This window comes from Amblyomma maculatum, chromosome 5 (genome assembly GCF_055883805.1).
Source record: "Amblyomma maculatum isolate TAMU_Amacu chromosome 5, ASM5588380v1, whole genome shotgun sequence".
Lineage (NCBI taxonomy): Eukaryota > Metazoa > Arthropoda > Arachnida > Ixodida > Ixodidae > Amblyomma > Amblyomma maculatum.
The window spans coordinates 109,632,128-109,659,257 of record NC_139348.1 but is presented as its reverse complement, the minus strand read 5'-3'; the positions used below and the strand labels follow the sequence as shown (position 1 = coordinate 109,659,257).

Here is a 27,130-nt window from a genome sequence, read left to right as displayed (position 1 = left end):
ATCACGGAGTCCACTTTCCCGTCATGGCGTACGTCATTTTTCGCTCATGCCGTCATAAGCGACACCCAGGCTTTAATCACAGAAGCGGGAAAAACCTTCTCAATATATAACCAAAATATGCAGCAATGAATTCGTCTCTTGCTGCTGGGCAAGCGACAGCGAAGAAACGAAATGACAAATTGCCAGAATTTTGCTTACGCAAATTTCAACAATATTTGAGATTTCATTGATAGATGAATGCTAAGTGTTCCTTTACGTAAATGATGCCGTCTTCGCACTTCCATTCGATCGCACTCCTAATTAGCTTATCTGCAGGCACTGGCATATAAATATGCTGTCACTGGTTAATAATAGTAATAATAAATATTTGTACACGATGGTAGCTAGCAATTCATCTTGGATTACGTAATCCAGACTATCTGTTCCATACTTATTCAGCATGTTTACAGCAACAATTAATGTGCCCGAAAAAAAACTTAGGTGTAAAAGAAAACCAACGTTTCCATCTAATTTAATAGCACTACGTTTTGTCGCACATTCTTTCAGTACTCAATTAATTCATACGTAGGCAAGTTTTTTGTGGAATTTCATGTCATTTCTTTGCCTGAAACTAAGATATTCTTGGTCGCCTTTTGCCCTGTTTTTCCGGGCTTCGTTTATGCGGTATTTTAGAAAGCTCCTTCAGCCAGAACACTGTTTTTCATGTTTGTTAACCGTTCAATCGCGTCTAATCCCAGTGAGTTGGCTTTCTATTTCATTTATAAATATTGGTGTAAACGTTATAAATATGTGCTGCTCTCAAGCTGCCTATGCAGCTTCACAGAGACCATATAACAATTCGTACACCTTCTAAAGAAAAAAAACTGAAATTTATTCACGTATAGGGGGGTGCTAAGGGAAACTCCGTGCAATTATTGTTCGCGAAATACTAAATTTTGTGTCCGTTTTCGGATTATGTTAATGTACGTGTGGCACCCAAGGACTCATTTATCTTAAACCGTAGCGTTTTATTTTGTTTTGTTTTTTGTTGTTTGTTTATTTGTTTGTTTGTTTGTTTGTTTGTTTGTTTGTTTATTTGTTTGTTTGTTTGTTTGTTTGTTTGTTTGTTTGTTTGTTTGTTTGTTTGTTTATTTGTTTGTTTGTTTGTTTGTTTGTTTGTTTGTTTGTTTGTTTGTTTGTTTGTTTGTTTGTTTGTTTGTTTGTTTGTTTGTTTGTTTGTTTTTCAAGCGAGAGCTTTACTGTCCAGCAGAAGCCAAGGCCATCGGAGGGCCAGCTTTGCCTCCAAGCGGAGGAGCGTTGGATGTTGCTGTATGCGGCTCAGGTGCCTGTCCACGGAGAAAATAACAGATGTTGTGCATTTCCTTTCTCATAAACCAGTATACAATGTCAGCGTGGGCACAGTGGGGGTTGCTATGCGGCTAAGGTGTCCAAGGACAAAATGTGACAGATGCTGTTGCTTGCCTATAAACCAGCATACAAAATCAGCGTGGGCTAGCAATGAACCTTCATGAAGCCAAGGGATAAAGTTTGACTCTTAGTATACTGCGCTGTACGTTCCCCAAAACCTCCGGCGTCTTTGCCTTCAAAACAGTGTTGTGCCCTTGACCTGATTAATTGTAGGCTTCCATCATTCCGTGGTTCACCGAAAGTATACTGCACCTTCCGTTCCCCAAAGCCTAACTTAAAGAAATAAAACGTGACCTTGACCTGATTAGGTGTACGTGTCCACCATTCTGTGGTGTGCACCAAAAATATAAGGTGCCTTTCTTTCCCTAAAACTTAACCTAAAGAAAAAATACGAAAAGCATTCCTGATTGCAAAGGCAGTGTTACAGGCATTACCGTGGCTACTCACACGGCTTTCACTAGTAAGCAATGCTTAAAGCCCACACCTACACCGAAAATGACTCCATGATCGTCTGCGCGCAGGTGAACGGCAGCGCAGCCTAGCCTCAAAGACGCGTGTCTCTAGAGAACTGATTTGATTTCGTCACAGCTAACTTGAGTAAACGATTCGAGAGGGCGACGTATATACCCAATTTGTTTTTATCTTATCGCATAGAAAATTAGTTTAGTGAATGTCTATTGTGGCCTAATGTTTAAGAAGCGTCAGAAGGCCCAATGCGTACCTTCGCCGCTCGCAGGAAACTTCACGCTCATCTGCGTCTTCGAGTACATCAAGCGTCTCTTCTGGGACAAGGTGGACCAGTGCACAGACTACGTATACATCCGGGCCTTCAATTACTTCGACGACCAGAAAATCAATCACGCACCCCTCGTATTCACCCAGAAGACACTCAAACGTAAGACGCTACCGCAGATACAGCGTTTCTTTGGACGAAGCCCTCCGATACTAATACCAGCGCACGAAATTCTTACGGACCGCATTTTGTTATTGTTGTTGTGGCTGTAGGAAGAAAGAAAAGAAAATCCACGGGCCTGCTACTGGCTCTGTAACTGAGCCACCTCCGCTGTCTCGTGCAGACAGAACAGAAAACAGAGAAGAAAGAAAAGGAAGAGGAAGAGAAAGACGCTCGCCGCAACAACAGCCGCCGTCCACCACCGAAGCGGTGGCGGGTGCAATGACGGCCTACAAGAGATACAAATTCAGTGGCAGGCTAGCCCCCGCCGCAAGCGGCAGTGACCTACCTGTCCCAGCCCCATCAGGGGAGTACCTCGAACTCCAGCGAGTGCCGTCCAAAACCCAAGACTTAGCTAGGGACGAACGTGTAGTCCATTTCTCTCCGACCTGTATTCGGTATTGAAAAATCACCATAGCAAAACATTGAACGGAATTTGAGCAAGCGCCGGCGCAGAATGCACATCTACTGTTGCCAATTCCTTAAAACCTTCGATGATAGCCGAATGGTTTGGTTATGGTAAAGCATAGAGGCTTGGTGCGTTACCTTTCTAGGGTAAGTAGGGTGCCAGGCAGCTCTCTCATTTTTCAAGCCAGAAATTTTGCATGGTGACGTTGAGTGACTCCACCGCCGTGGCTGAGGGGTTAGGTCACTCGATTGGTTATATATCATAGCGATGCGGATTCGACGTCGGCCGCAGCGCAAGTATGGGATTCGGCGCACGCTGTTCCTCAAGCTATAAGTCATATAGCACGTGGGTGCAGGAGCAAAATCCTTCTTTAGGCTGCATAGAGAGACGTGAGATACAGACAAAGAGATAGATTTGTGTATTGTGTAGAGGTTTTGCTCTAAAAAAGCTATTCATTATCTGGGGAATGCGCTGTTTTATTTGTAGAAACATACTCGTCAAATTTCTGGGCTTATGGGTAGCAGTGCCCGCTGGGATACCCTCAAGAGAGCTTTAAGTAAATACCTACCGATGGTCAAATTCGCAGACAGGTTTCTGCCTACCGAAAACAAGACGGCATCCACTTTGACGGGATAGTAGTGAACCTGGGTCTGCACAGCATATGGCACGCTCCCATATATGACTGTGCTCTGTACAGACACTGGTGCCCGGCTGGCCCCAAATGTATTTCCAGGAGTCGGCGCTTAGCTTAGTTCAAACACGAAAACACTTCAAATGCAATGCCAGGCGGGCTAGATGGCATCTAACCGCTCACGCACATAAGAGACCTTTAGGTGATGGTCGCAAGTACAAGCACGGCTACGAGTTCCTTTGCACTGTACGCAGTGTTTCTGTATTGTGCTGTTTTGCCATTTGTCGATTTGTTTCACAGCACAGGCAATTAAAGAAAGAATTCGCATTACTAACTAGCGTACTAACTGTATTAAGCCTTAGAGTACTAGTCTAAGGCAAGGGCAAACGAGGTTCATCTGTTCGTGCCGCCTCTGACTGGAATGCTGCTTGCTGTCCTGAAGTACCTGTTATCATGTGCTGGTCACGGGATAAGCGTTATCATGCGTCATTCCATCCGATCAAGACTTAGGGAAGACCATTGGACATTCGCGTAATGATATTTCCATTACAACTCAGGCGGGAGGCGTCACGTCTACAGTAGACTGCATAATGGCGAAAATGCACGCGCTGAATGATAGCTGGGAACGTTGGCCACTGAGCCTGGCATAGCTCGTGCAAAGCAATATTGCCGATATTGTAACTATATTAGAAAGCACGTTTTCTCTTTCGACTAGAAACTTGGAATAATTTCATTCTCTAGAATACCCAGCGTGCACTTCGTGAGGTTAAATCCTTAAATCCTATCTGTGCGCACTTTCACTCACAGAAAGACGTCGTCTTTTTCATCCTGATTTTCCAAGCACTCTGCGGTAGACTGTCTGCTCGCACGGCTGCATCCAGGCAGGAAAGCACTGCAACCAATGTACAGATTCATGTCGCTTGGATTACATTAGTGAGCACTTCGTAGTTAGAGCAGCATTTACTCTTCCTCCAGAGTCCGGTTCAAATTGTTAAGGTGGGATTCGTCATTTCTGTTCATGTTAGGTCCTCTGTTTTCATTTGATAATGTTTAGGCGGGAGAACACGCGTCCAACTCCTGTCTTTTAGCAGAGAAGCATCAGCATGGAGACAGTAAGTTCGACCAGCTCGAAGAATTGTTTTTGTCAGTAGCATCTCTTTACGAATTCCCTCCATCTCAGTAAGCAGTTGTTCTCCCATGGTTTTCCAGGTTACCAGAGTAGGCTTCTTTCATTGCACTTGATCGGCGGCGATTTTTTTTTTTTTCCCGTAGCCCTCGGCATTTTCATAAGAGCATCAATGCTCTTAAACTATACAAATAGCTTTCATTTACATTTGTAAGTTCCAATATACAGTCTCGAATCTTACAATCTTGCTGCCGATCTTCAGTAAACTTCTAGACATACTTCACAGGTCCCAGTCCTCCGGACCGCATGCCCGGTATTAGTAGGCTCGCCGATTGCACTTGAAATGCTGCACATATGAACTGAAAATTTTTTGGCGTGTTCAAATATTCGTCACCTTGACATCTCAGTGACGTCATGCATTCATAGCTACGTTTTCTTGCAGAATAAAATACAATAATAAAGAACTTCTCATAAATTGCTAGAACGCCGAGAACCGCGAATAAAACAGCAAGCAGGACCTAAAAGCTGCTAAATATCTCGCCTCCTGCAATAGGACATTTATGTCAAACAGTGTAAAAGCACTCGAAATTTAGCGGGAAAACCACTAATTTGACAACATAGCTCAGAAGTGTAAAAATGTCTCTTTGAAGACATATAACTTGAGACTTTACTTACCTGATTTTCTGACCTTTTGTTCTTGCAGGCTTTCTTGGGGGCACCAAGATTTTTTCTTAGCCTATGTGCCGTGTGCCATGCGATACGAACATGTCATGTGCGTTACTCGTCCCGTTTTGGCGGTGCCTGAAGCTCATTTTTATATTATGCGATATATCGATCATGCAGTAAATGGCTTTGCCGCAGAAACAGTTTAACTATATAAAAAAAGAGCCACTCTCTAGACGCCCCATGGAATATCGGGACAAGCACGTGGCCTTACGAGGCTCAGGCGAGCGCTACAGAGATTGCACTACAGTACATATCAAATGCTAATCATGTTTCTGTGTGTCTCTGTCTCTCTGTCTCTTTCATTTCCAGCGGGGCCCTCTAACGCTTACTACGACACAAACACCACCTACTGGGAGTTGCTGAACGAGAGCCACAGAGAGGTTAACTTGGCCATGACAAGACGATTCCCGCACGCCGATTGGTACATCGGTATGTGGGGCTCCACCTTCCACCGGCTACTGTGAGTATTTCGCGTTCTCTGCACCCGCACATTTGCGCGCGTTGCCCTCCTGTAGAAAGCAAAGCATCCGAAGCAGGGTGGCTAGACGCGTGCGCCGCTGACGTGTCGCACCCATTATCTCAAGAACGTCAATTGGCAATTGTGGGGTTTAATGTCAACACACTGACACACACAGGCTATGAGTGAGGTTGTAGTGAATGGATCCGGATTATTTAGACCACAATTTTTTTTCGGGTGGCAGCAGCTACGCCGTGAAGAGGCGTAGCTACGGTCTCCTCATTAGAAATCATCCTGCCATGATATTTGAAATCACTTTATACCCCTATGACACGGGCAAGAGTGCCACAACAACAGCAGCCACAACAGCCTACAGCCACAACAATAACAACAACAGGTGTCCACAAAAACAGGTGCGACAGACTTCGACAACCTGGGGAACCTTAGCTTGCGCTGACATCGCACAGCACACGGACGCCACTTCGTTTTGCCTCCATCGAAGCGCAGCCGCGCCGGCTTACTGGATCTAGAGGCCGTGCATGTGTAAGCATGTTAACGTAAGACTTCGCTCTCGATCAGCTTTGAAAGCGTGATGCCGCACTTGCCAGCGGAATGAGAGATCGGATGTTGACTGCAGCACGTTTAAGCGTATCAAGAGGTCAAAGGCCAATGCCGAAATGCTCAGCGTCGTCGCCGGCTTCGAGCTTGCTCTGGCACCTAATGCGGCTGCTCAATCAATACCTAGATGGCTCTCGCTCGATTGTCGTCACAAACGGGTCATAGCCATGTGAACATATTTCTTTTACTCCGTTTCATTCATCATGCAGACTCCTATTTTATTGCGAAAGCAATACTACTCGCACTTTCAAGCCTTCGCGTGACCCGGCCGCAGTTACGTCTTACCCACGTGATGCTGTGACGTCACACCCCACGTGACACACGGGCTGGCAGGAGCTGCCAAATTTATTTGGTTTGGTTTGTGGGGCTTAACGTCCCAAAGTGACTCAGTCTATGAGAGACACCGTAGTGGAGGACTCTGAAAATTTCGACCACCTGGGGTTCTTTAACGTGCACTGGCATCGCACAGCACACGGGCGCCTTGCTTTCCGCCTCCATCGAAAAGCGGCCGCCGGGGCCGGGATTCGATCCCGCGTTCTTGGGAACAGTAGTCGAGCGCCGTAACCACTGCTCGACTACTGTTCCCAAGGACGCGGGATCGAATCCCTGCCAAATTGGGTCTCTCGTTTCACATGGGACGGTTATGTCTGAATCAGCCTGCTAGGACCCTGGCATTCACGTTACCCCTATAGGCCACTAAGGTACGTTCATGTGGATTGGTTAAAGCGTGGCTTTATATGTGGGCTGCGGAAGAAGAAAAAGAGAACGCTCAGTCACCCGCAGGTAATGCTTTCGCTCAATATTTGGTTCAGCAGCGTTGAACCCTTGTAATTTTTTTGCTTGCGCAACAAATTTTGTGGTTCTATGCCAGCAGCCGGTGCGTTAGCGCGTTTTAAATGTCATAGCCGGATATCCCGGTTTGTTAAGGCTGTTATGACATCACACCCTTCGCTTCACGGTTGGCCAGTCTGCAAAACACGATGAGTGAAGGGACTGAGTCGCATAGAAGATTATGGGTGTCAAGTCTTGAAGTTGTGTGTTTTGTGCGTGCAATGCTTGAGAAAATGTGGTATCTAGTCGCTCCTATAATTTATCTTATTTTTCCTTCAGGGCAAACTTTTGGGAAGTTGAAAAGATACGCGACAGCCTGCACACTTTCTTACGCCAGCCGAACATAGGAAATATCAACACTTCCAAATTCGACGGATTCGCTATCATCAATACGATAATTATGGACAAGAGAACGGAGCATTTGACCGAGAGGACCGTAAACGTAAGCATTCGCCTCCTCTTCCTTTAGCGCAGCCAAATTCAAGGTTGTTGACTTTTCAATGCAAATTTGTTGTTCTCAATGGAGGATGCAAAAATCTTGCATGTTTCCGTGCGAGATTTTACCCTCTTCTGCGTCCGCACTGCCCGCAGTAATGTGAACGACAATGCAGGTTCAAGCAGGCCAAGAAAAAATAGTGGCGGGAAACGTGAAGATCTAAATTTTTGCTGATAAAGCCGCCAGGAACTGCTGCGCTACTGACTTATTCTGATACAGGGTTCTCATGCAGTTGACCCCACCAATTTTCTTTATTATCTTTTTAGTCGTTCACGGCGCTCAATAGTCCTCCTTTTCTGTTGTGCTCATATACGTCATCTGTTATTTTGCACGAACAATTTCGACACATTTACTTTGGCTTTCTCTGTTCTCTGATACAAAGCCATAATTACAACTTTTTCTGCTCTTCGAAAGGAAATAATTAAACGGGTACGCCTTAATTTTCTTGCGTGCGCAAATACAAAAGCGTTGCGTGTTCTGTGCCTGGTTCTCGTTCTGCGTTTTGTCGCCTCTCGACGTGTACAGGTTTACTTTTACTTTATCAGTGTTTCTTTATGTTGCCATTTTTCTTTTTGTTTATTCATTTCCTTTCCCTTATCGCTTCCAAGCTACCTTGCGCTAGACTAGGAGACTATTGGACTCGTCCTAAGACGTCGGCGTAGTGTAGTGGTTCGGGCGCTCGGCTAGGTCAGAGAGGGTGTTGGTGGTTCGAGTCCTTCCGGTTGCATGACTTCACATTCTTGACGTCACCCTGAGTGACTCAATTACGAGAGAGAGAGAGAAGACTTCATTTACACCCACATGGACCTAGTCACTATTTTAGTCTTTGGTACTTTCAAATTGCGCGCCAATTGCAGTATCTGTCACTCGCGGAATCCTGCTGTCATCCTCACTGTAGATAAGCGAAATTATGAAGGTATTCCACGATACGGGACGTGGCATAGCGGTAAAGCGCTCGGATGTGGACCCAAGGGTTGGGTTCGATTCCCGGTGGAGGCTATTTTTTTTTTTTAATGAGGCGGAGTCGCACACCTCTTAAGCGTTGCAAGGCAACGCTGGCGGAGCAGACGACGGAGTTGGCGACGGCTGCGGCCACCTGTGCTGCGCGTGACGTCACTCGGTCACTGCATACGGCATATTCTAACCCTCGTAGTAAAGCTTCAAAATAGCGGTACGAGATATTGATACGTGGTGAGCGGTCATAACAGCCGCTTTAATAAAAAGGGGCGACAACCGCCGGTCAAATTCTACCGTTTCCCTTGAAGTTTCATAGAAATGTGCGCCGTAATTGCTCATTTAGTTATTTTTTTTTCTTAAAACGCGACGGCGACCAGAATTCGGCAAGAAAAGAAAAATCGCGCGCAAGTAAACAAGCGCTCAAATGCTTAACCCCACAAACCAAACCTAATGCTATGCGGAGCAGACGACGGCCGCGCTTTGGCAGAGCGGCGGGGCGCAGCGCCCCCTACCGAGGCTGTCTCCGTAATAAGTGCGCTGCCCAAGACTGACTGAAGTAAAGACCTGCCAAATTAGCACTGCTCCCGCGCGCATATTCTAGGTCATAGCTTTCGTCGCTAGGGAAAGAACACTGTGGGCCGTCTGGCGCTACTGCAAACCTGTTTATAAAAGGGCGTTTCTCATTACTTCAAAAAGGTATTTCTTTTGTCATTTTTATATACAGTAGATTTAGTTTAATTACCTATCTATGCTGTAATCCACAAGCACCCGTTCTGTGTACGCGCGAGTGCCATCGCACAAACAACTCTCGCTAAAATACAAAAGAAAGAATTTTCGGAGTATAACTCGCACCAGGTTATTTAATTGGGCTAAGTTCGTTATTTAGTTATATGAGATGATGATGATGGTGCTGCTGCTTCTGATGATGATGATGATGATGATGATGATGATGATGATGATGATGATGATGATGATGATGATGATGATGATGAAAGTCGAACACTTCACCCAAGCGCCCTCAACGGTCAGAGAGGTAACGAAATTTGATGCGCACGGTCCATTAAGACCCCGCTGTCAGGTCTTGGACCTACTTAGTCACCTGCTAATTACCAAGTGCTAGATGTATGCTTGTAACGTTTTGAGGGTACGAGGTTTGAAGCAGGGAGTACAAGGCTCCAGATGATCAGCGCCTACCTGCCCGAGGCAGGCTCGTCATTTCCGAGTTGGGGTGCTTCAAACGGGGTGCAAGGTGCTCGGTGTTTTGGCACCTACCAACTATTCTCTGCCAAAAGCATGACCATAAGTTTTACAGGCTGCGAGGCTTGAAACGCTTAACTTGGGCGCAGCCGGACCATTTCTTTCCACATAGTGTTACTTGTCTCCCTTTAATGAAAGACAAAAAAGATAAAGAATTTCCTGCCGTGTTTTTTGAATAGTTACCATCACCTATTAAGCAATTCCTTAGTGTGAAATGGGCAACCGTTATACATCACCATGGCCCCCGTGACTAAAACTTGACAGCCTAATCTCCTGACGTGAGCACATCATCAGTTTCACGATCTTTACTTCTTCCTTCTCAGCGCAGCATATTTCGTGGCCCTAAAAATCCCATCATACCTCCAGGATGGAGCTACATGCATACGGTTGCCGTCTGGCCCGGAGATGACCATGACGTGCCCAAGAAGCACGTCAAGAACTACATTGGGTAAGATGTCTCGACTTGTCTGGTCCCTTCTCCACTACCGCGCTGGCTCAGCCGCTTCCGCGATCGACTGGCCACAAAAAGCCTGCAGGATAGAATACCAGTAGTGGCGGCCGAGTTTCGCATCCAATGCGCTAGAGGGGTCATCGCCAACACCATCATCTTTGTCAAGCTTTGCGAGGCTAAAATAGGACCGCTCTCATAACTCGCCTATAGCCGCCTGGTCCTGTCACAGCTGCAGCCACCAACACCCCCCCCCCCCTTTCTTGCCCTCCGCCCTACAAAAAGTTGCCAATCTGATCCGCAACTTCCTAGCCGGTCTTATCAAAGCATTCAATTTTTTGCCTTATGTGACCATTGGTTATCTTGCCTTTGCATTACATGTCTTGCCCATGCCGATTTCTTTCCCCTAGCGACTAATCCTTTAATCTCCTTTATTCCGTACATACAAGACACTGTTTTGTTACCCGGCAGCCACTGGCTTGTGTGACAGATTGTGGCTGCCCTCCATGTCCCTTTTCCCTTCCCCTGCCCCTCCGGGATGGCGCAGTGCTTACGGCGCTCGACTACTGTTCCCAAGGACGCGGGATAAAATCCCGGCCTCGGCGGCCGCTTTTCGATGGTTGCGAAAAGCAAGGCGCCCTTGTGCTGTGCGATGTCAGTGCACGTTAAAGAACCCCAGGTGGTCGAAATTTCTGGAGTCCTCCACTACGACGTCTCTCATAGCCTGAGTCCTTTTGGGACGTTAAGCCCCACAAACCAAATGAAGCCTTTTCCCTTCCCCTCTTTAATCTCATCTAATCCCCTCAGTGAATACCGATGTAAATATACGCTAACCAGGATTCACAAGGGGATCTGCAGACGGAAAATTTCAATGGTATGGCATCATACCCTCATGGCCACGCTATGGCATTATGTTCCCCTCAACGTTTTTTATAGCTTGAGCTCTACACTTCAGACTGCAACTTCCAAGGTTCTGTACCGCCGCTAATGTGCCCCTGAGTCAAGAGACGCCGTACTGGAGGAGGAGAAAAAAACTACTTACGCCAAGCTAGAGAGCTTCGGCATTTTTAACTTTCACACTGCAACTACAAGGTCATTCACTTAATAGCGCATTTACTCCCAAGCCGAGAGGCATCATAGTAGATGGCTCCGGAAAATTCGGCTGTTGTTCTCTAACGTGCACCGACAAAGTGAATAGGCAGGGGGTTTAACAACTGCTTCGCCGGCTCTTCCTTGCTCAGTCCCGCCATGAATGAGATGCGTCCCGCTCTGAATGAGTCAAAGTATCGGCGCGGAGTCAAGCTGATGTGTAGCCATGCTTAACAGAGCCTACGCACGTATAACGAAGTTTAACCGGAATAAAGTTTAACTATCGCATTTTACTCGCCATAAAAATAACTCGCACAATGAAAAAGCGCCCCATGCTACTGCGATTCCACTTTAGCTTTCCAAGGCGCGTCTCAGGAAAGAAAAGCCGCATGTTTTCGAAGCGCTAAACCCTGCGGGGGTTTGCGTGTGTACTGGGCGAGAAATAAATCTCGCGCTCCGGCGGCTGGTCGCGCTACAGCTTTCTAAGCTCCTTTTTGCATTAATGAGCACCGTCATCGTCAGCCGGACTATACCCACTGTGGGACGAAGACGTCTCCCATATTCCTCCAATTAACCCGGTCCTGTGCTAGCTGCATCCACCTAGACCCTTGCGAACTTCTTAACCTCATCCACCCACCTACTTCCATACCGCCCCTGCTACGCTTTATTTCTCTTGGAATCCACTTTGTTACCCCTAGCGGCCGCCGGTTATCCTCTCTCCACACTACATGTCCTACCCATAGCCATTTCTGTCATTGGATCGATTTATTTATCTGACCCACTCTGCGCACTTCCTATCTCTTAACATTACACCTGCCATTTTCCGTTCCGTAGCTGTCTGCGTTCTAAACTTAAATAGAACCCTTTTCTTAGCTTTTACGTTCCATCCCCACAGGGGAGTACCGGAAAGATGCAACTATTAGATAATTTCCTCGTGAGCGATACCGGTACTGTCAGTCATAATCTGGGAGTACTTGCCAAATACGCTCCATCGCAATATTATTCTCCCAGTTATTTCTCTTTCCTGGTCCACCTCGCCGGGGGGGGGGGGGGGGGGGGGGAAGGGGGCGCAGTAGTTAGGGCACTCGACTACTGTGCCCAAGGATGCGGGATCGAATCCCGGCCACGGCGGCCCCTTTTCGATGGAGGCATAGAGCACGGCACCCATTGGCTGTGCGATATCAGTGCACGTTAAAGAATCCCGGGTGGTCGAAATTTCTAAAGTCCTCCACTACGGCGTCTCTCATAGCCTGAGTCGCTTTGGGTCATTAAACCCCACAAACCAAACCAACTTTATAAAACAGAATTGCACTTCTATTTTCTTCCTGGTATAATGATACACTTGTAAATTGCGCTTTTGTAAAATTTTTTTAAAATTGTCTTTGTTATACTGGCTTTATTCATTTCGTTTTCATGTCCAAATGGCAATGTATCATACTATGCATGCTACCGTTGCCTAGTACAGTGGGCACAGCCCCCGCCAAGCCAAGGTCTGGCTTTTTGACTGTGACCCCCCCCCCCCCCCCCAGCATCAGTAATGCTGGATAAGGATTGATATGATTTGATTAGGCTTTCGAGCGTACAAAAGCTCCGTTTCGAGCGAGCGTGTCTGCTTGCGTTAGCACGCGGTACTCTGTCGTGATGGGCCAACTCCTATTTGCCCTACCGCCTACAACGTTCAGCATACTTCTCACATACTTCGTACTTGCCTGCAGCTTTTGTTCATGGTAAAAAGCCTCAGGCAATGAACCTGCTCATTTTATAGCAGCACACCGCAATATCATTCTGCAAGTGCAAGCCGGCCCACCAAGACATCTTGACAATTTTCTTGGAAGCCATCAGATAGACGGTCTTATTTGGCATGCATTTGTCGCTTTGTTCTCTAGTTGCTCCCTATCGTGCTTCTCATCATTCGTTAACCATCACACCCAGCGTCGCCGACATAGTAGGCCTGAGTACGAGCAACACAACGGACGAGCCCAACCTCGTCCAGCAGGCCAAGGAGGCGCCCGGTTTCTTTTGGGCCTCACCGCCCAACCCGATTCACCCGCCCTCTTCCGGCATGCGAGGCATGGTGAGTGCGGCGCCGTGCAGGCCTTTCAGAAGATGTAAAGTCAGTTTCAAGTCCAGAATGCAGCGACACATATTCTTCAAGGGAGGCTTTGCAGCCAATGGCGCCAGTTCTAGACGCTTGTCCCACTCCAGCCTTTTGTCTATGAATCCCTAGGCGGGCCAGTTCATTTCCTTTCTTCTGGGGACTGACCACCCGAGGCTAATAAAATGCCCTTTGTCATCTACTGCCATGAAATGGGGAAATAGGTTTGGGCTTCACCTGCTGGAATTTCCTCTTTGTTGACGCCACTGGTTGGAAGGCTTCCTTTCAGGAATTTCGCCACTGCATCCTTGACATGTAACTGAGTCTAGTCGTAGTGGTGGTAGTAGAAAAAAAAACGTTCACACTGACAAGTATCGTAGGAGATGCGACATAATTAGGTCAATTCGTCACGGACAAAAGCTCTCAGCAAGTCGCCAGCGGTCCATTTGAATTTCGCTCACTCAATTTCTTTCGACGCGCCTTCAATTCGCGGAACTCACAGCCAACGCGCGGAAAAATGCAAAAGTGTGCGTTCGCGTGTATCCAATATGCAGCGCACGCGGTTTGGCTCGTATTTTAGGGAGTATAAAGAAATCTACTCAATCGCAGTATTATTATTCGCCATGTCTTCAGAACTTTACGATATGAGACGATTTGCTTGGCCTATTTCTTTGCGACACCGCAAACAATGGCGTACCCACCATCGCTGCTTCTGTCTTCGTCATAAGAGCGTTTTTGTTGCCAAAGCAGTATTGCACGTAAGCATAGCGATAATCTATTCTTTTCCGCTAAGATAATCGTACATAAGTGTACCTGAAGGGAGTGAAAACTGATCGACTTCAAGCGCATCGTCAGACGTATGAAAAGGACCGAAGAGGCGGGAAAACCGGCGGCTATCCATCCAGTCTCGTTCGAATCGGAAGATAGAGGAAGCGAGGCGCAAGCCGATATGAGCACTAAGCGTCGTCGGCGCTTGTCATTATATGTTACTCGATTTCCGCGACTCGCCAGTTTGAACGCGCTTCAAAATGAAAGCCTATACCGTTTCAGTTCACAGCGTCGTTTAAATTGTACGTGGATAAATTTTACTGCTGCATTTGTCACATCAACCGAAAATCGCCAATTGTTTAGGTAGGATCCATTTTTTTTTCGGATGGGCTAAAAAGTCACTTTTGTGAAAGTGGCCATTCTCGGCCAGATGACAGCTATTACGTCAAAACGGTCTCTAGGAGTCATAAAAGTTTGTCTCTGACAGCAGCGGGGCTTTGATGCGACTGGAAAATTAATGTCATCGCATTAAGAAATCGGAGAGACACTTTAGCTGCGGCTTTCAGGTTATGGTGCAATAGCATTAATGGCTCCCGTCGATGGCTCTCCTTGCGACTTGTCATTAGCGTATACGCCAGAACACGGACGTAAAATTGAACGCCGCCATTTTGAGAGCGCTGCAACGCCATCTGTAGGCGAAGCAGCGAAACAACGGCTCTGGACTGCCAACGGGGTGGCCATGTATATACGTACCGGTTGCACTTTTACATTTCTTTTTTGTGGCTTGTTGCCCATCAAATCGCCGACAGTGAACTTCAGCCACTCGGCTAAACTGCTCATCTCACGATGTCAGGGGCAAGCAAAGCATCCACAAGGGGAGTGAATGGTTCGGATAATTTGGTCAATGGCACCTTGGTATACAAAATTATTGCTGCTGTGAATTTCTCGCTTTGATTTGCATGCCCAATAGTATATTATGTACTAGTAAACCTCTCGCAGTACGCAGTACAGTCTACCTTCGCGTGGCGTATGAAAAAACTTGTCGCAGCCGGCATGCCGCAAGTGCGAGTGAGCACGTCGCGTTTGTGCCGATTCCCTGACGTCTCCATTTTTCTTTCAGCAGGGCAGAAATTAGCATCCGATCAGCTGGGGTGGAGCTATGAGGAAGTGTTTTTAACAGTAGTCGCCGGCGTGTCATTCTGGTTCTGTTTTGATAAGCAAAACCAACATGCCGTCACGCGGAATTTCATGACTGGCTGGTGTTACGGACTTAGCCTCACGGACTGCCGGCCTGCATTGCCCGAGAGTGTCCGAGTCGAAGCATCTCAATGGGTTCCAGTTCCTTCTCAAAAGCACTGCCCAGGTTACCAACTCTTGACTATTCGGCCACGCCGTATGGCATGGTCGACAAATCAGTTTCCGGCCTTTTCATTTGTCACTTACCGGTGGCGATGGTAGTAGAGACAGTGGCAATGAAGAAGACACCTTTGTTTCATGATATTAGAGTCAAATCCTCCAATTCCACGCCTAGAAGTCTGTATGACTCGGGTTCTTATCGTCCAATGGCTTTGATTCTCATCTCAAAAGTGCCACCCGAGTTTACAGTCGCTTCAGGCCGGAACATAAATTCAGACAAACAGACGTTCTCAAAAGTGAGGGGGTTCTAGTCCTAGCGCATTAAAAGCTGGTTTAGTCAACTGTAGTTCATAATTTGCCTAATCATTCAGCCTTATCACGTACAGTCTCCGTCAAAAATATACAGCCCAACGGGTCTGCTGCAGCGTGCCTCGTTTGAATCCTCGACTACCGTAATCCCTCAAAAGCCTAACATCTTGTTCAGATTTCCCCATTTTTAAGCCACCTGTGCGAAGGAGCCCCGCTAATTAACTTGAGTTTTTGATGGGGGTATACATGACAGACCCACCTACACAGACCTCAGAAGCGTGTTTCTTGTGGAGTTTAACCTAAATTTTTCTAAAGTTGGAACAACCCACAACATTTTATACTCAAAACTAGAGGTGTGAAGTGGACTCCGTGCAATTGATGACGAAATTTTCGTTGTACTGTGGAGTGGGGCCATCCACACCTTTGGAACCTGGTTCCACCTTTCTATATGGTCTCCCCACTTTGCAGCTGGGCATGCTGCAGGAGTTCCCTCAATGGAAGGTTGTGCTCAACCGCAGTAAGCTCTGCTTCTCCGTCACCTCGTCAATAAACTATGTCAAGAGCCCGGGCAGCGTCGACTTCAAGAAGCCGGTGGAGGGAAGCCTAGATTCTGTCCAACGCTACACCAGATTGAGGGTAAGCAGCCCAACTCTTCCGACTACTCGTTCTCTCGGCATCTCATTCTGGATCTCAAACGGCATTGGTTTAACAATAATAGTGAAGCTGTTAGCCGCGCTATCGAATATCCGATAAATACCCCTACTTAATCCTATTTATAGTCACGGCCAGACTCAAGCGGCGGCGGCACGCCTTTTCATGCGCACCACAGCGTCTTCAGTCCGGCCGTGGTTATAACCCGTTCTCGAACCCGACCGGTTCCAATCTGCGCCAATGTATTCTCTGTAGTGACTAACCATTATAGCTGGTCATGATCTGACTTAGGCTCCACAACTCTTTGTTGGCTGGTGACCTTGATCCTGAGATCCTGGGCACAGCTTGTTGCCCAAATCCCCCATGTATCACGCAACATAAGCCCCAACTTATCGTCTTGAACCGGCGATATTGACTAGGGTGAATCAATAAACGTTCTCACTCTCCCTCTATGAAGCCAAGATGCACGATCCATCAGCACTGTGATTACAGTGTTTTGGCAATATACTGGCCCTAACTTGGGTCAGATTTTCCCACCACACTCCCAATATTGGGCCTATGGTGTATACTGCCTGAGAATTAGAATATTGCGGCTAGATACTCTGGCCAAATGGAGTTCGAAAATGAGAAAAGGTGTGCTTATCGTATAGGATTGTGCAACAATAAATTATGGCGCAGACTGTTTCCGTTCATAGCGGGAAGCATATACGTAATATTCGGGCCTGGTGTACTCAGTTTTCTCATTTTCAGAGTGCACATTTATTTATGAATTGGAAAATTATTAATGACAGCGACTAAAACAAGGAAAAGGTAAACTAAGTGCACATACCTCTATAAGGCTGCTTAAGTTTTGTGCTATTTCGATAACTGCTAGGCCGCTGCAGTTCTGAAGAGTTCGGATTAGTTAAAATTTATTTTCCATAAAGTTCTCAGATGAAGCGCCGGTTACTGAGCTGTTTTTACTTCATGGTGAGGACCCTCGTTCCTACTCATTCCGCCTCCTCAGCGCTACCACGTGTAGCACAGATAATAACTGCGTAGATAATCGACAAGGTCGTCTCGGAATAGCGATGGAAGATGCATTTGTCCCAACAGGCATATATGAGCATATAAGTGCATTGCCGCTCAATTCTTGGCCAAATATTATGAGCCATGTAGCGCGACGGAGCAATGTGATGTGTGAAAGCTTTCAGATCAGTTGCAGTGGCGTCGCAACGATGATTTACACCCTGGGCAATGACCGAACTCTTTGAACTCCCTTTTTTTTTATTTTATCGTGATAACTTTATTCACTACGGAACCCGGTATGTCCTGTTGGAAATATTTCACAAAGCACCACAACAAAAACATATCTATAGTTTACTACAACTCAAGAAAAAAGTGAATTTACCACTCAAAATATCGCCCCGTAGCCATTGCCATCGACCAATTCTCGTGACAAAATCTTCCATGACCTGCTAGCGGCCAAGGCAGGGTGTGGCAGATCAGTCGACACCATTGGCAGAAGAGTCTGGTCCGATGGGCATGTTCCGCTTTTTTTTTTAGTTGTATCCGACTCTAGCAAAAAGAATGTCGCATTATATAGAATAGTGGAGGTAAGTTTACCGGCACACCGAATATTTTTTGCGAAAGTTGTTTGCATTCCGCGTCCCCCGCCATAGCATCCTCCTTCCACGCTAGCCACCCTCCTCATTCTGTCCTAGCTACGTTCGGTTTGTCCATTTCTAACCATTCCTCTGCTCTCGCCAAAAGGTGTCATGCACACCCGTCACTTCCCACCATCTGTCTTCTCTCTCACACTTTTTCTCTAACATTTAGAAGATACCGCGCCCTACTTTGCCACCTGGCCTGGTATCACGAATGGTGGCGCGCGGTAACGGCCAATCTATGAACGGGAGTGTCGCGAAGAGTCAGACACGATGTGTTGAGCATTATTCTGTAGGACGGCCGAGATCTCAGAAGAGTGGTTCTCTCGATACCAGCGCTCGTGTACCGAGTTCTGATAGGTTTTTGACGCAGACAATGTGGTAGACAAAATTGGCTTGCGTCATGCTATTTCGCACCTACTCTGTGCTGAGGTGGCAGCAGGCGGTGAAAATGTGTCAGTATGGGGCGACTACCGAACAGCAATTAAAAGTTAATAAAAAATTTGAGCTCCACCCTAGGGTATGAGCGATAGCGGCCTCTCGGCCTCTCTTTGTATACATATATTCATTGGCATACAGTAATTATATACATTTTGTGAAAAACCTCAACTCCCGCTTGTTAACAAGCCGTACAAGCGTGTCTTGCGTGGCGTTGCCCGTAGCATGTCTGCCTCGCAGCTTAAGAGTCGTACGTTTGAAATCCGGCAAGGGTCCTGGGAGGCTGCATTATGGATACCACCCTCCCATCTGAAAGGTGACACGCGAGTTTAAAATGCCTGTCAACAAAGTCATACGTAGTCTTGTGACGTCACGCAGCACGACGACCAGTCAGTGTACGGCCACCTGCCAAGAGCACCTGCCAGAGCCACGCCCATGATTTTTGTTCACAATGCCATCGCCGCATTTTCTGGGGAACAAGGAATTCACCGCTATCGCTTTAAAAAGATGAAAAAGTGAAGAAACATTAGGATAAGACATTATTACTTTCGGATTCGCAGCACTTAAGAATCCTTAAGCGGTTTCCGCAACTTTTGTTCATACCCTCGGTGAGGACGTTTTTCCGCGGATGTTGTGAGGTTATTCGCCGTTGGTCCCTGTTGTCATAACGGTTAAGATAAGCTGGGCCGTAAATGTTGTACCCCCATCAGTAATGACAACTTTGGTGGCACCGTGACGCAAGAGGACGTATTCGATAATTGTTGCGGCTTCAGTAGCATACAGTTCTACTTGGCAGAGCTTTGGGTCAGGCTTAGCGGCTCTAGTCGGATGCCGCAATGATCCGCTTGTTTCTCCATGTCGACGTTGAGAAAGGGCCAAGTATGTCTATTCCGACCGGCGGGAAAGGTGTCAAAAATGTTTGAACTATCAGCAGAAATCCACGCAGTTTTTTATGGCGTTTCCGGCGGGTAGTTCGTGACATCGGTGCACAGGTTGGGCCGTAGTATCAGTCTGCATATCGGCGCATAGGGTACGATTAAAATCGAGGTGACCAGCTGTTCCAAAATATCTGGTGTTTATAATGCGGTGTCCTCGTCATCGCCTTCAAACGGCGTATCAAATGAGACTCGTGATAGGCAGTCTGCATCGATATGGTTGCGCCCTACTTTGAAGACGGTAGTGATATTGAAATCCTGGAGCAGCAAGCATCCGCAATAAAGGCGGCCCAAGAGATCTTTCAAGTTTGTATTCCACCATGGCGATTGGTAGTCGCGTCCCACCATGAATGACTTACAGTTTAAGTAGTGCGGAATTCAGATAAGGCCCAAATAATCGCGAGGCACTCCTTCCCGGTTGTCGAATAGCTGCCACCACCCTTCGGTACCAAAATCCTTCAAACCGTCTAACCCTTGTATGTCCGCATGTAGGGCTTAGGGTCGTTAATACTCGGCATGCCGGGGATATGCATGGGCACCTATAGTGACCGCTGTGTTGTTCATATGATTGCTCACTCAGGTGTGTTTGAGATGGTTGATGTGGTTTTGGTTTAGAGGGTTCAACATCTCAATCCGACTCAGGCTTGGAGGTAGAAAAGAGTGGAGAACGCCAGAATTTTTAACCACCAGGAGTTCCTTAACGTGCACTGACATCGCACAGTACACGGGTGCCTTGCTTGTCGCCTCCATCGAAAAGCGGCCGCCGTGACCGAAGTTTGATCCTTAGTCCTTGTGTTCATTAGTTAGCGCCCTAACCACTAAGCCACCGCGCTGCGGGGGGAGGGGGCTGTTTGTTATAGGGGCTATTGTTAAGTAATAGTAATTTTAAAATTTTTATTAATTGAAACAAGAACAATTAAAAAAATTATGCAGTGCCAAGGCACTGTTAAAGCTGATGTTCTCTCTAATCTTAAAGGGAAGCTTAAGGTCCTCTTATTTCTTTTAATTTTGACAATAATTCATATCTGAAAAGAACCTGACGCTACGGGAGGCAGAAAGTCGTTGATTTTCTCTTCTTTTTTTTTTTGCGTGCGCGCGAGCACTTAGACACACAACGACGGTGGCTTAGATTTAGCCCAATCTCCTTCAACGGAGATAGAGAAAAACCGATAGTCGCAGATTCAAGAGCGCTTGGCTTACAAAGTTCAGCTGCATCGCTACGCTCCCTACAGTCAGGACAAACCAAGTTTCGCTTATTGCCCCATTGCTGTCTACTTCGACTGGAAACAGAGCTACTATAAGTGAGACATGATAAAAAAAGATATGAAACACACCGCTGGTAATTGCTCAGCGGTCAACATGTTTCTTTTTGGGCCTGAACTACCCAGTTTTATTCTATAGTGACCAAGAAGTATTATTCCATACTTATAAATGATCTTCCCTCAGCATTCCAATGAATTAATCTTTTGCGGCTGACATGCCACAATCGTCTTAATTTATATTGCCTTCTTTTCTTCCGTATCCATATGCGCTTGAGATAGACTCCTCGCAATTTGCACGATTTGTGTGTTTCTTCTTTCTCCTTCGCTGTCTACTATGGCGTGTAACCAGTTTACCACGCTCGTCCCGGGGAAGAATATTTATCCGGTGGAGGACAATAAATTCAACTACGAATTCGACAACACGACGTACACACACTTCTGGAAAGGTTTCAACAGGGGAGTGCTGTCTGGGTTCTTCGCTTACGACGACGCCACTACGATGAGATATAAGGTACGCACTTCCGGCGCTTCATTCTGAATTATATCATTGTACAGTGACGTCACTTTCACTCTCAAGTAGCATATAAAATTCGATCAATGTGTGCGATCGCTGGTATGATGCAGTAGTATTACATGTCAAACAATATGTGAATGTTCGGCGCCAAGGGGAGGTGTCAAGTGGCTGGCACCGTCTCAAAAATAGGCCTCACCCCAGAAAAACTGACGAGTGTTTTATTCAGACTGTGAAGAGGATGTTTCATGGCGTGGGAGTTTCATGGTACACAAGGCTTTACCAGTAATTGATTGCTTGTAATCAATAAACTTTTCTCTTTTAATTTTGTTAATTATTGATTACTTCGTTGCAAACTGTTACGACCAACGTAATTCAGATATTTTTTTCTGTAATCGATTACTGCATCCGTATTCCGAGTTTGCGACATATACAGAAGCGTCGTTTTTGCCACTTCCTCCCTCATCCCAGAGATGGAAACGACGGAACCGGAAGAGATTGCAAACTGATATCTGATTCCGATGTTTCCACCAATTAGTAGGCAAGTAGTGAGGGAGAAAACGGCACATCTGACACGAACTCAGAATACACGCCCTGCCCACTTTCCTCCCTTCTCTTACGACGCTGTTCAGGTGTCCACAGCGCGTGGGACAAATTCTGCGCCTTTCTCTTCCTGTGAACCAATTATTATTATTATTATTATTATTATTATTATTATTATTATTATTATTACTATTATTATTATTATTATTATTATTATTATTATTATTATTATTATTATTATTATTATTATTATTATTATTATTATTATTATTATTATTATTATTCCGAGTTTGCGACATATACAGAAGCGTCGTTTTTGCCACTTCCCCCCTCATCCCAGAGATGGAAACTATTATTATTATTATTATATTGTGATCAACGGGCTTCTTTTGGTTACGGCGCTCGACTACTGTTCCCAAGGATGCGGGATCGAATCCCGGCCTCGGCGGCAGCTTTTCGATGGAGGCGAAAAGCAAAGCGCCCGTGTGCTGTGCGATGTCAATGCACGTTAAAGAACCGCAGGTGGTCGAAATTTCCGGAGTCCTCCACTACGGCGTCTCTCATAGCCTGAGTCGCTTTGGGACGTTCAACCCCACAAACTAAACCAAACCATAAAACCAAGCGGTGCCACTTGTTTTTACTTTTTAGCACGCAACTAACAGTAACGCTTTGCAAATCTGCAGTTGATGACAAATACTGGTCCTATAGGGATGTTGTCTTCGTCACCGACTTATAACGGACTGGGTACGGAGAATTGTGCACGACCATGACTGAATCAAGACGCCGTCGCCGTCTTTGCTCGAACCCTTCTTGTCGCGAGAGACGAAACTCGTCCGCCGAAGCTAGGCTGACAGGGTTAGGCCGAGGTTGGAATTGATAATTGATATTGGCCTTACAGTGGCCAACCTACGGCTGGCGACATAGGGCCAAGGTCAGCTGCCAACCTTGCAGACGCTGTTCATCCAAGGAAAGCAAAACGTTGCCCAAAATTTCAACATCTAAAGCTATACAAACAATGGTTTGCCCTGCTAGGTCCCAACTGATAAAACGGCCAAGATTATATGCTGGCCAAACGTCGGCAGGCACTCTATTCGACCTTGGTCAAAGCTAGGTCAACAAGGCTAAGCCGAGTTTGGGATTGGTTACTGGCCCCACACCGGCCGGCCTTCACTGGCCGACATAGGACCAAGGCCGAAGGCCAGCCTTGCTGACACTGTCCGCGCCTAAGCGAAGAAAAACGTTGACGTTGCATGAATAGTTTCAAGTGTCAGTTTGTAACATTGCCTTGATGTTGCTACTGTGATTAAAAGTATTATAGTGACATTTAGGCAAAGAATTCCAAGCTGTTCCCTGGAAGTGAACATTGTCTGGTGATCAAAACGTGCCATTAGGAACATCCAGGAAATGTTACAGACTAACATTTTAAACTATTCGGGTAACTTCTTGCTTTGGTTGGGTGTGAACAGTTCAAGGCTGGCCTCCGGCCTTGGCCGTATGTCGGCAAAACAAAGGTCGGCCTCTGTAAGCTAAGCCAAAACCCAATCCCAATCTCAGCTCAACTTTGTCGACTTAGTTGGGGCCAAGCTATTCCACATTGTCTTTCGACATTGAACCAACATAAAGCCAATGCGTTTGTTCAGTTCGGTATTTAATAGAGTTCCACGGCGGCTAAGTCCAACATGTCAGTTGTACAGAAACGCTGCATTAACGAAGCTACCAAACCGCAGTCGCATCGCGCTGCGCACACATATATAACAGCAACTTTCTGCGAGCTTATATGCCACCCGCACGATGCCTTCATTTTTGAGCCAGTGACCTTTTCAGGGCGAGGGAAGATATTTCAGTCATTGGAAATAATGATAAATAATGAAAATGGAAAAGAATGAGGGCATGTTGCTACATATTTCTATTTAAAATGTCCGCTCTTTCGCCCGTGTGCGAAAATTGTGCACAATCACTCCCATAAATATGCTAATTCCCAAGAAGGCGCCATTCCGACGCCTATTCATACGTTCGTTTACACTGCATGCACCTGATTTCCAGAAAGCAGCAGGATTCAATAGATTATCTGTTTTCTAGTGCAATTGATAGGCTTTTCGACTTTGTTACCTTTAAGTTCACCTATAGCACGTGGCTTGCGGCTGACTCAAAGTAACTGGCCAGCATTGTGTGCAGTCAACTACGGCCCTAATTTGGGCCATGTTTGGCTGCCAAGCATTGTGTGCCGACTAATTTCCTTCTGTTTGCCGATTTTTGGTTGAAAGTCTTTGGCCAACTCTTAACCAGTGTAATTGGCAGCCACTCTGCGTCATACCTTAGGCCTCCGTTTGCTGGCTGAGAATGCCGGTTGTCGAGCTCTGCCCAGTCATTTCCCGACGGTCGGCTGTCAGCCAATTTCAGTTGGCGTGTTTCGAAGAAATAATGAACCGAATTTAGGTTTTTAATTCGTCATTCCCATATAGCCTTATCAAACTTCAATTAAAAAAACGTAGAGCAAAAAAAATAAGCACAGCGCTAACTTCCAACAACTGTTAATTTCAGAAATGAAGGTCGGATGTATATCCCCGTAGCTCAGTGTACCACCAGAGCATGCACCCGCAAAGCTTTAGCCGCCAGACACGAGAGTTCGCTTAGCAACAGCGCTAAAGAAGGGCTACTTTCACAGTCATCTTTCACAGGTGCAATTCATTCCGCTTCAATTACTTCACGTGTTAGCCGGTTTCCGAGCACTTTTCAAACCAAACATTTCAAAGAGGGGAAATGCATTCACGAACACGGCAGTGAGACGAAAGACATTTCCCACGCATGCTCTTGACCTCCCGCCCATGTTTCCAAAGCCTGTCATTCAGCTATCTGTCTATTTGTCCTAGATATTGATTGACGCAGGCGAGAGGTATTTAATAGACGACATTCGCATACAATCCAATAAAAATTGTACCACTTGATACGCATATTTAAGTGCCATAATGTAGTGTTAATTATAGACTCCGGTTCGGAGGAAACCCTTGTGTGGGGAATGCTGCATTATAACTGGCACTAGGCGATTCACAGCAGTCATCGTGTCTTTGGCTGGAAGACCCCAGCAAGCGAAAGGGAATTTTTTATATCATGGCAATATGCTGACGCCACTGCGTGTAATGTCTCAACGTGTCAAAATCTTTCCATCAGCACGATGTCAACAAAGAGCTTGACACGATTGTGTAGGACGATAAACAGTAAGAGGATTTCGCACGGGTATGTTTCCAGATGGAGAAGTTGCTGAATGCCTACCCGGATGACAGGTGCATTGTCTTCGATGACCTTGGAGACGACAATCATGAGGCAGGCTTCACGTACAAGAACCGCACGGTTCATTTCAAGAAGAACGAGCTGCTCCATGTCGTCACAGGCGCCATGACGCAGAGATACGGGCCGGCCTTTCCACAACAGTATTACACCAAAGCCAAGTGAAGCCACTCATCTGTCCCGATATTAGGATCTGGAGACACTGAAGACATTGTAGTCAAGAATGCCAGTCTCAGAGTTGGATTATGGAGTTTGCTAACGTGCTGACCCAGTTCAGGATGTCTGAGTTGTCATTCAAAATGGATAAACAGACTGCATTGGATAAGGACAATATCCTTCCCTGCGCATAGCGAAATAAACTTACCAATTTTACTATCGTGAAATTCAACAAATATAATCTTTGTTTCTTTGGTTAACCTTGATGGTTCAGAAAGCATTGTCATGCATTGTTATGAAAACCCATGTGACTAGCAATGACAACCAAGGACAGTGAATATAGCGCACATCATGTCCATAATGTGTCATTTTTTACGTTTCTAGCACTGAGCACGAAATTCATGACAGGTGGCATTTTTTTAAACATATTGTATAGACTGCTAAGATTCCTTATGTACATACACTAGCTCCTTCTCTACACAGACAGCAATTTCATGTAAGGAGGTCTTGCATGAGAATGGCGGTAACCGCCTCTGGCAACTGCACATGTCTAATGTCCCGATAGAAACTTTGACATGAAGTCTGTGGACTTCGGGTTCACCATGGACAGGCGACTACTTCTTGAAGACGCTAAGCGTCTCAACGAACTCCATTTGAACCCCCATTTGACAAAAGACGTGAGTGAGTGTTAAATTTTAAATGTACCCCACAATGCTGCTGCGCATGTCCCCATTCAGGCACGGTGTGCATATATGCGCGTGTCACATAAAAGCTTATCAAACTTCTCATATTTAAGGACGACTGCCACATATGGCGAAGCAAAAACTGTGCAGAGCCTTAAAACAAATCTAACGGAAATATATCCCAACGTGAATAAGGAATGAACGCAAGAATTCACTTCGTTAACAGACTGCTTCATGCATTATGGTAGCACTAGTCTCAATCCTAATTCGCTTTTTTTTTTACATGCTAAAATGCCTGAAAAATCCTTAGATGTGTCAATGTCCCCTGTGACAAAAATGAGTCAAAGTACGAAACCTTGAAAACAATGAGTAAAGAGGTGGATTGACGTGGACCCAATAGATTTTGCGTAACTATTAATTGGGGTGGGCTGAAATACAGTAAAGGACTTCAAAGCACCAAAACGAAACAATTAAATTATCTAATTCACCTCAGGAAACTGCCAAAAACCGGTTGCGTCAGAGAAATACCATGTAATGAACACCTTTACCATAGTAGTCTCTATTTGCGTCAAGTGAGAACGACGGTTTTTCCGAGATTCGTCAGTGTTCTGCTTTTCGCACATTAGTGGGAACGTTAAAATTCTCAAATATTGCAGACTTTTCTACCATTTTCGCAGTGGTACGCAGCAGCAGCAGTGGTACCTCTTCACAAAATAGCCCCTTCATGTTTTCGGTATGCTTCTCTGCAAAGTAATGCGGTGAAGCGTCGCGAAGAAACCAACGCTGTGTCAGCGTACTGGAATCAGCATGTGGATGCATGAATTATAACGGCGTCATACCATTCCAAAATAAAATAAATGGCAGCTGCTGTGCCAATCGGAGCTCGAAACGGCGCGACTGGCTGGTGGCGCACCCGAATGCAGTCGTGAATCTCTAACTATGACTGAGCTCTATGTATCGGAATTGGGAAACTTCCGTTCGTCGTCATGACTGCAGAAGTGCGCACGAGCTGTGCAGGTGCCACTGTTTCACGCAATTCAGGTTCGGGAATGAGATCTCTCTCCTCAATATCTTGTTGTTCATGTCGT

General features: G+C 46.1%; 1 protein-coding gene across 1 annotated transcript; it reads left to right on the top strand.

The window, feature by feature from the left end:
• The first annotated feature begins 16,406 nt into the window (after positions 1-16,406).
• Positions 16,407-25,368, top strand: LOC146189223 (uncharacterized). The gene is made up of 3 exons (XM_084605207.1): positions 16,407-16,568; positions 21,214-21,375; positions 25,165-25,368. Exons 1-3 carry the CDS (start codon positions 16,407-16,409, stop codon positions 25,366-25,368), a joined length of 528 nt encoding a protein of 175 aa, XP_084461333.1.
• The last annotated feature ends 1,762 nt before the right edge of the window (positions 25,369-27,130 follow it).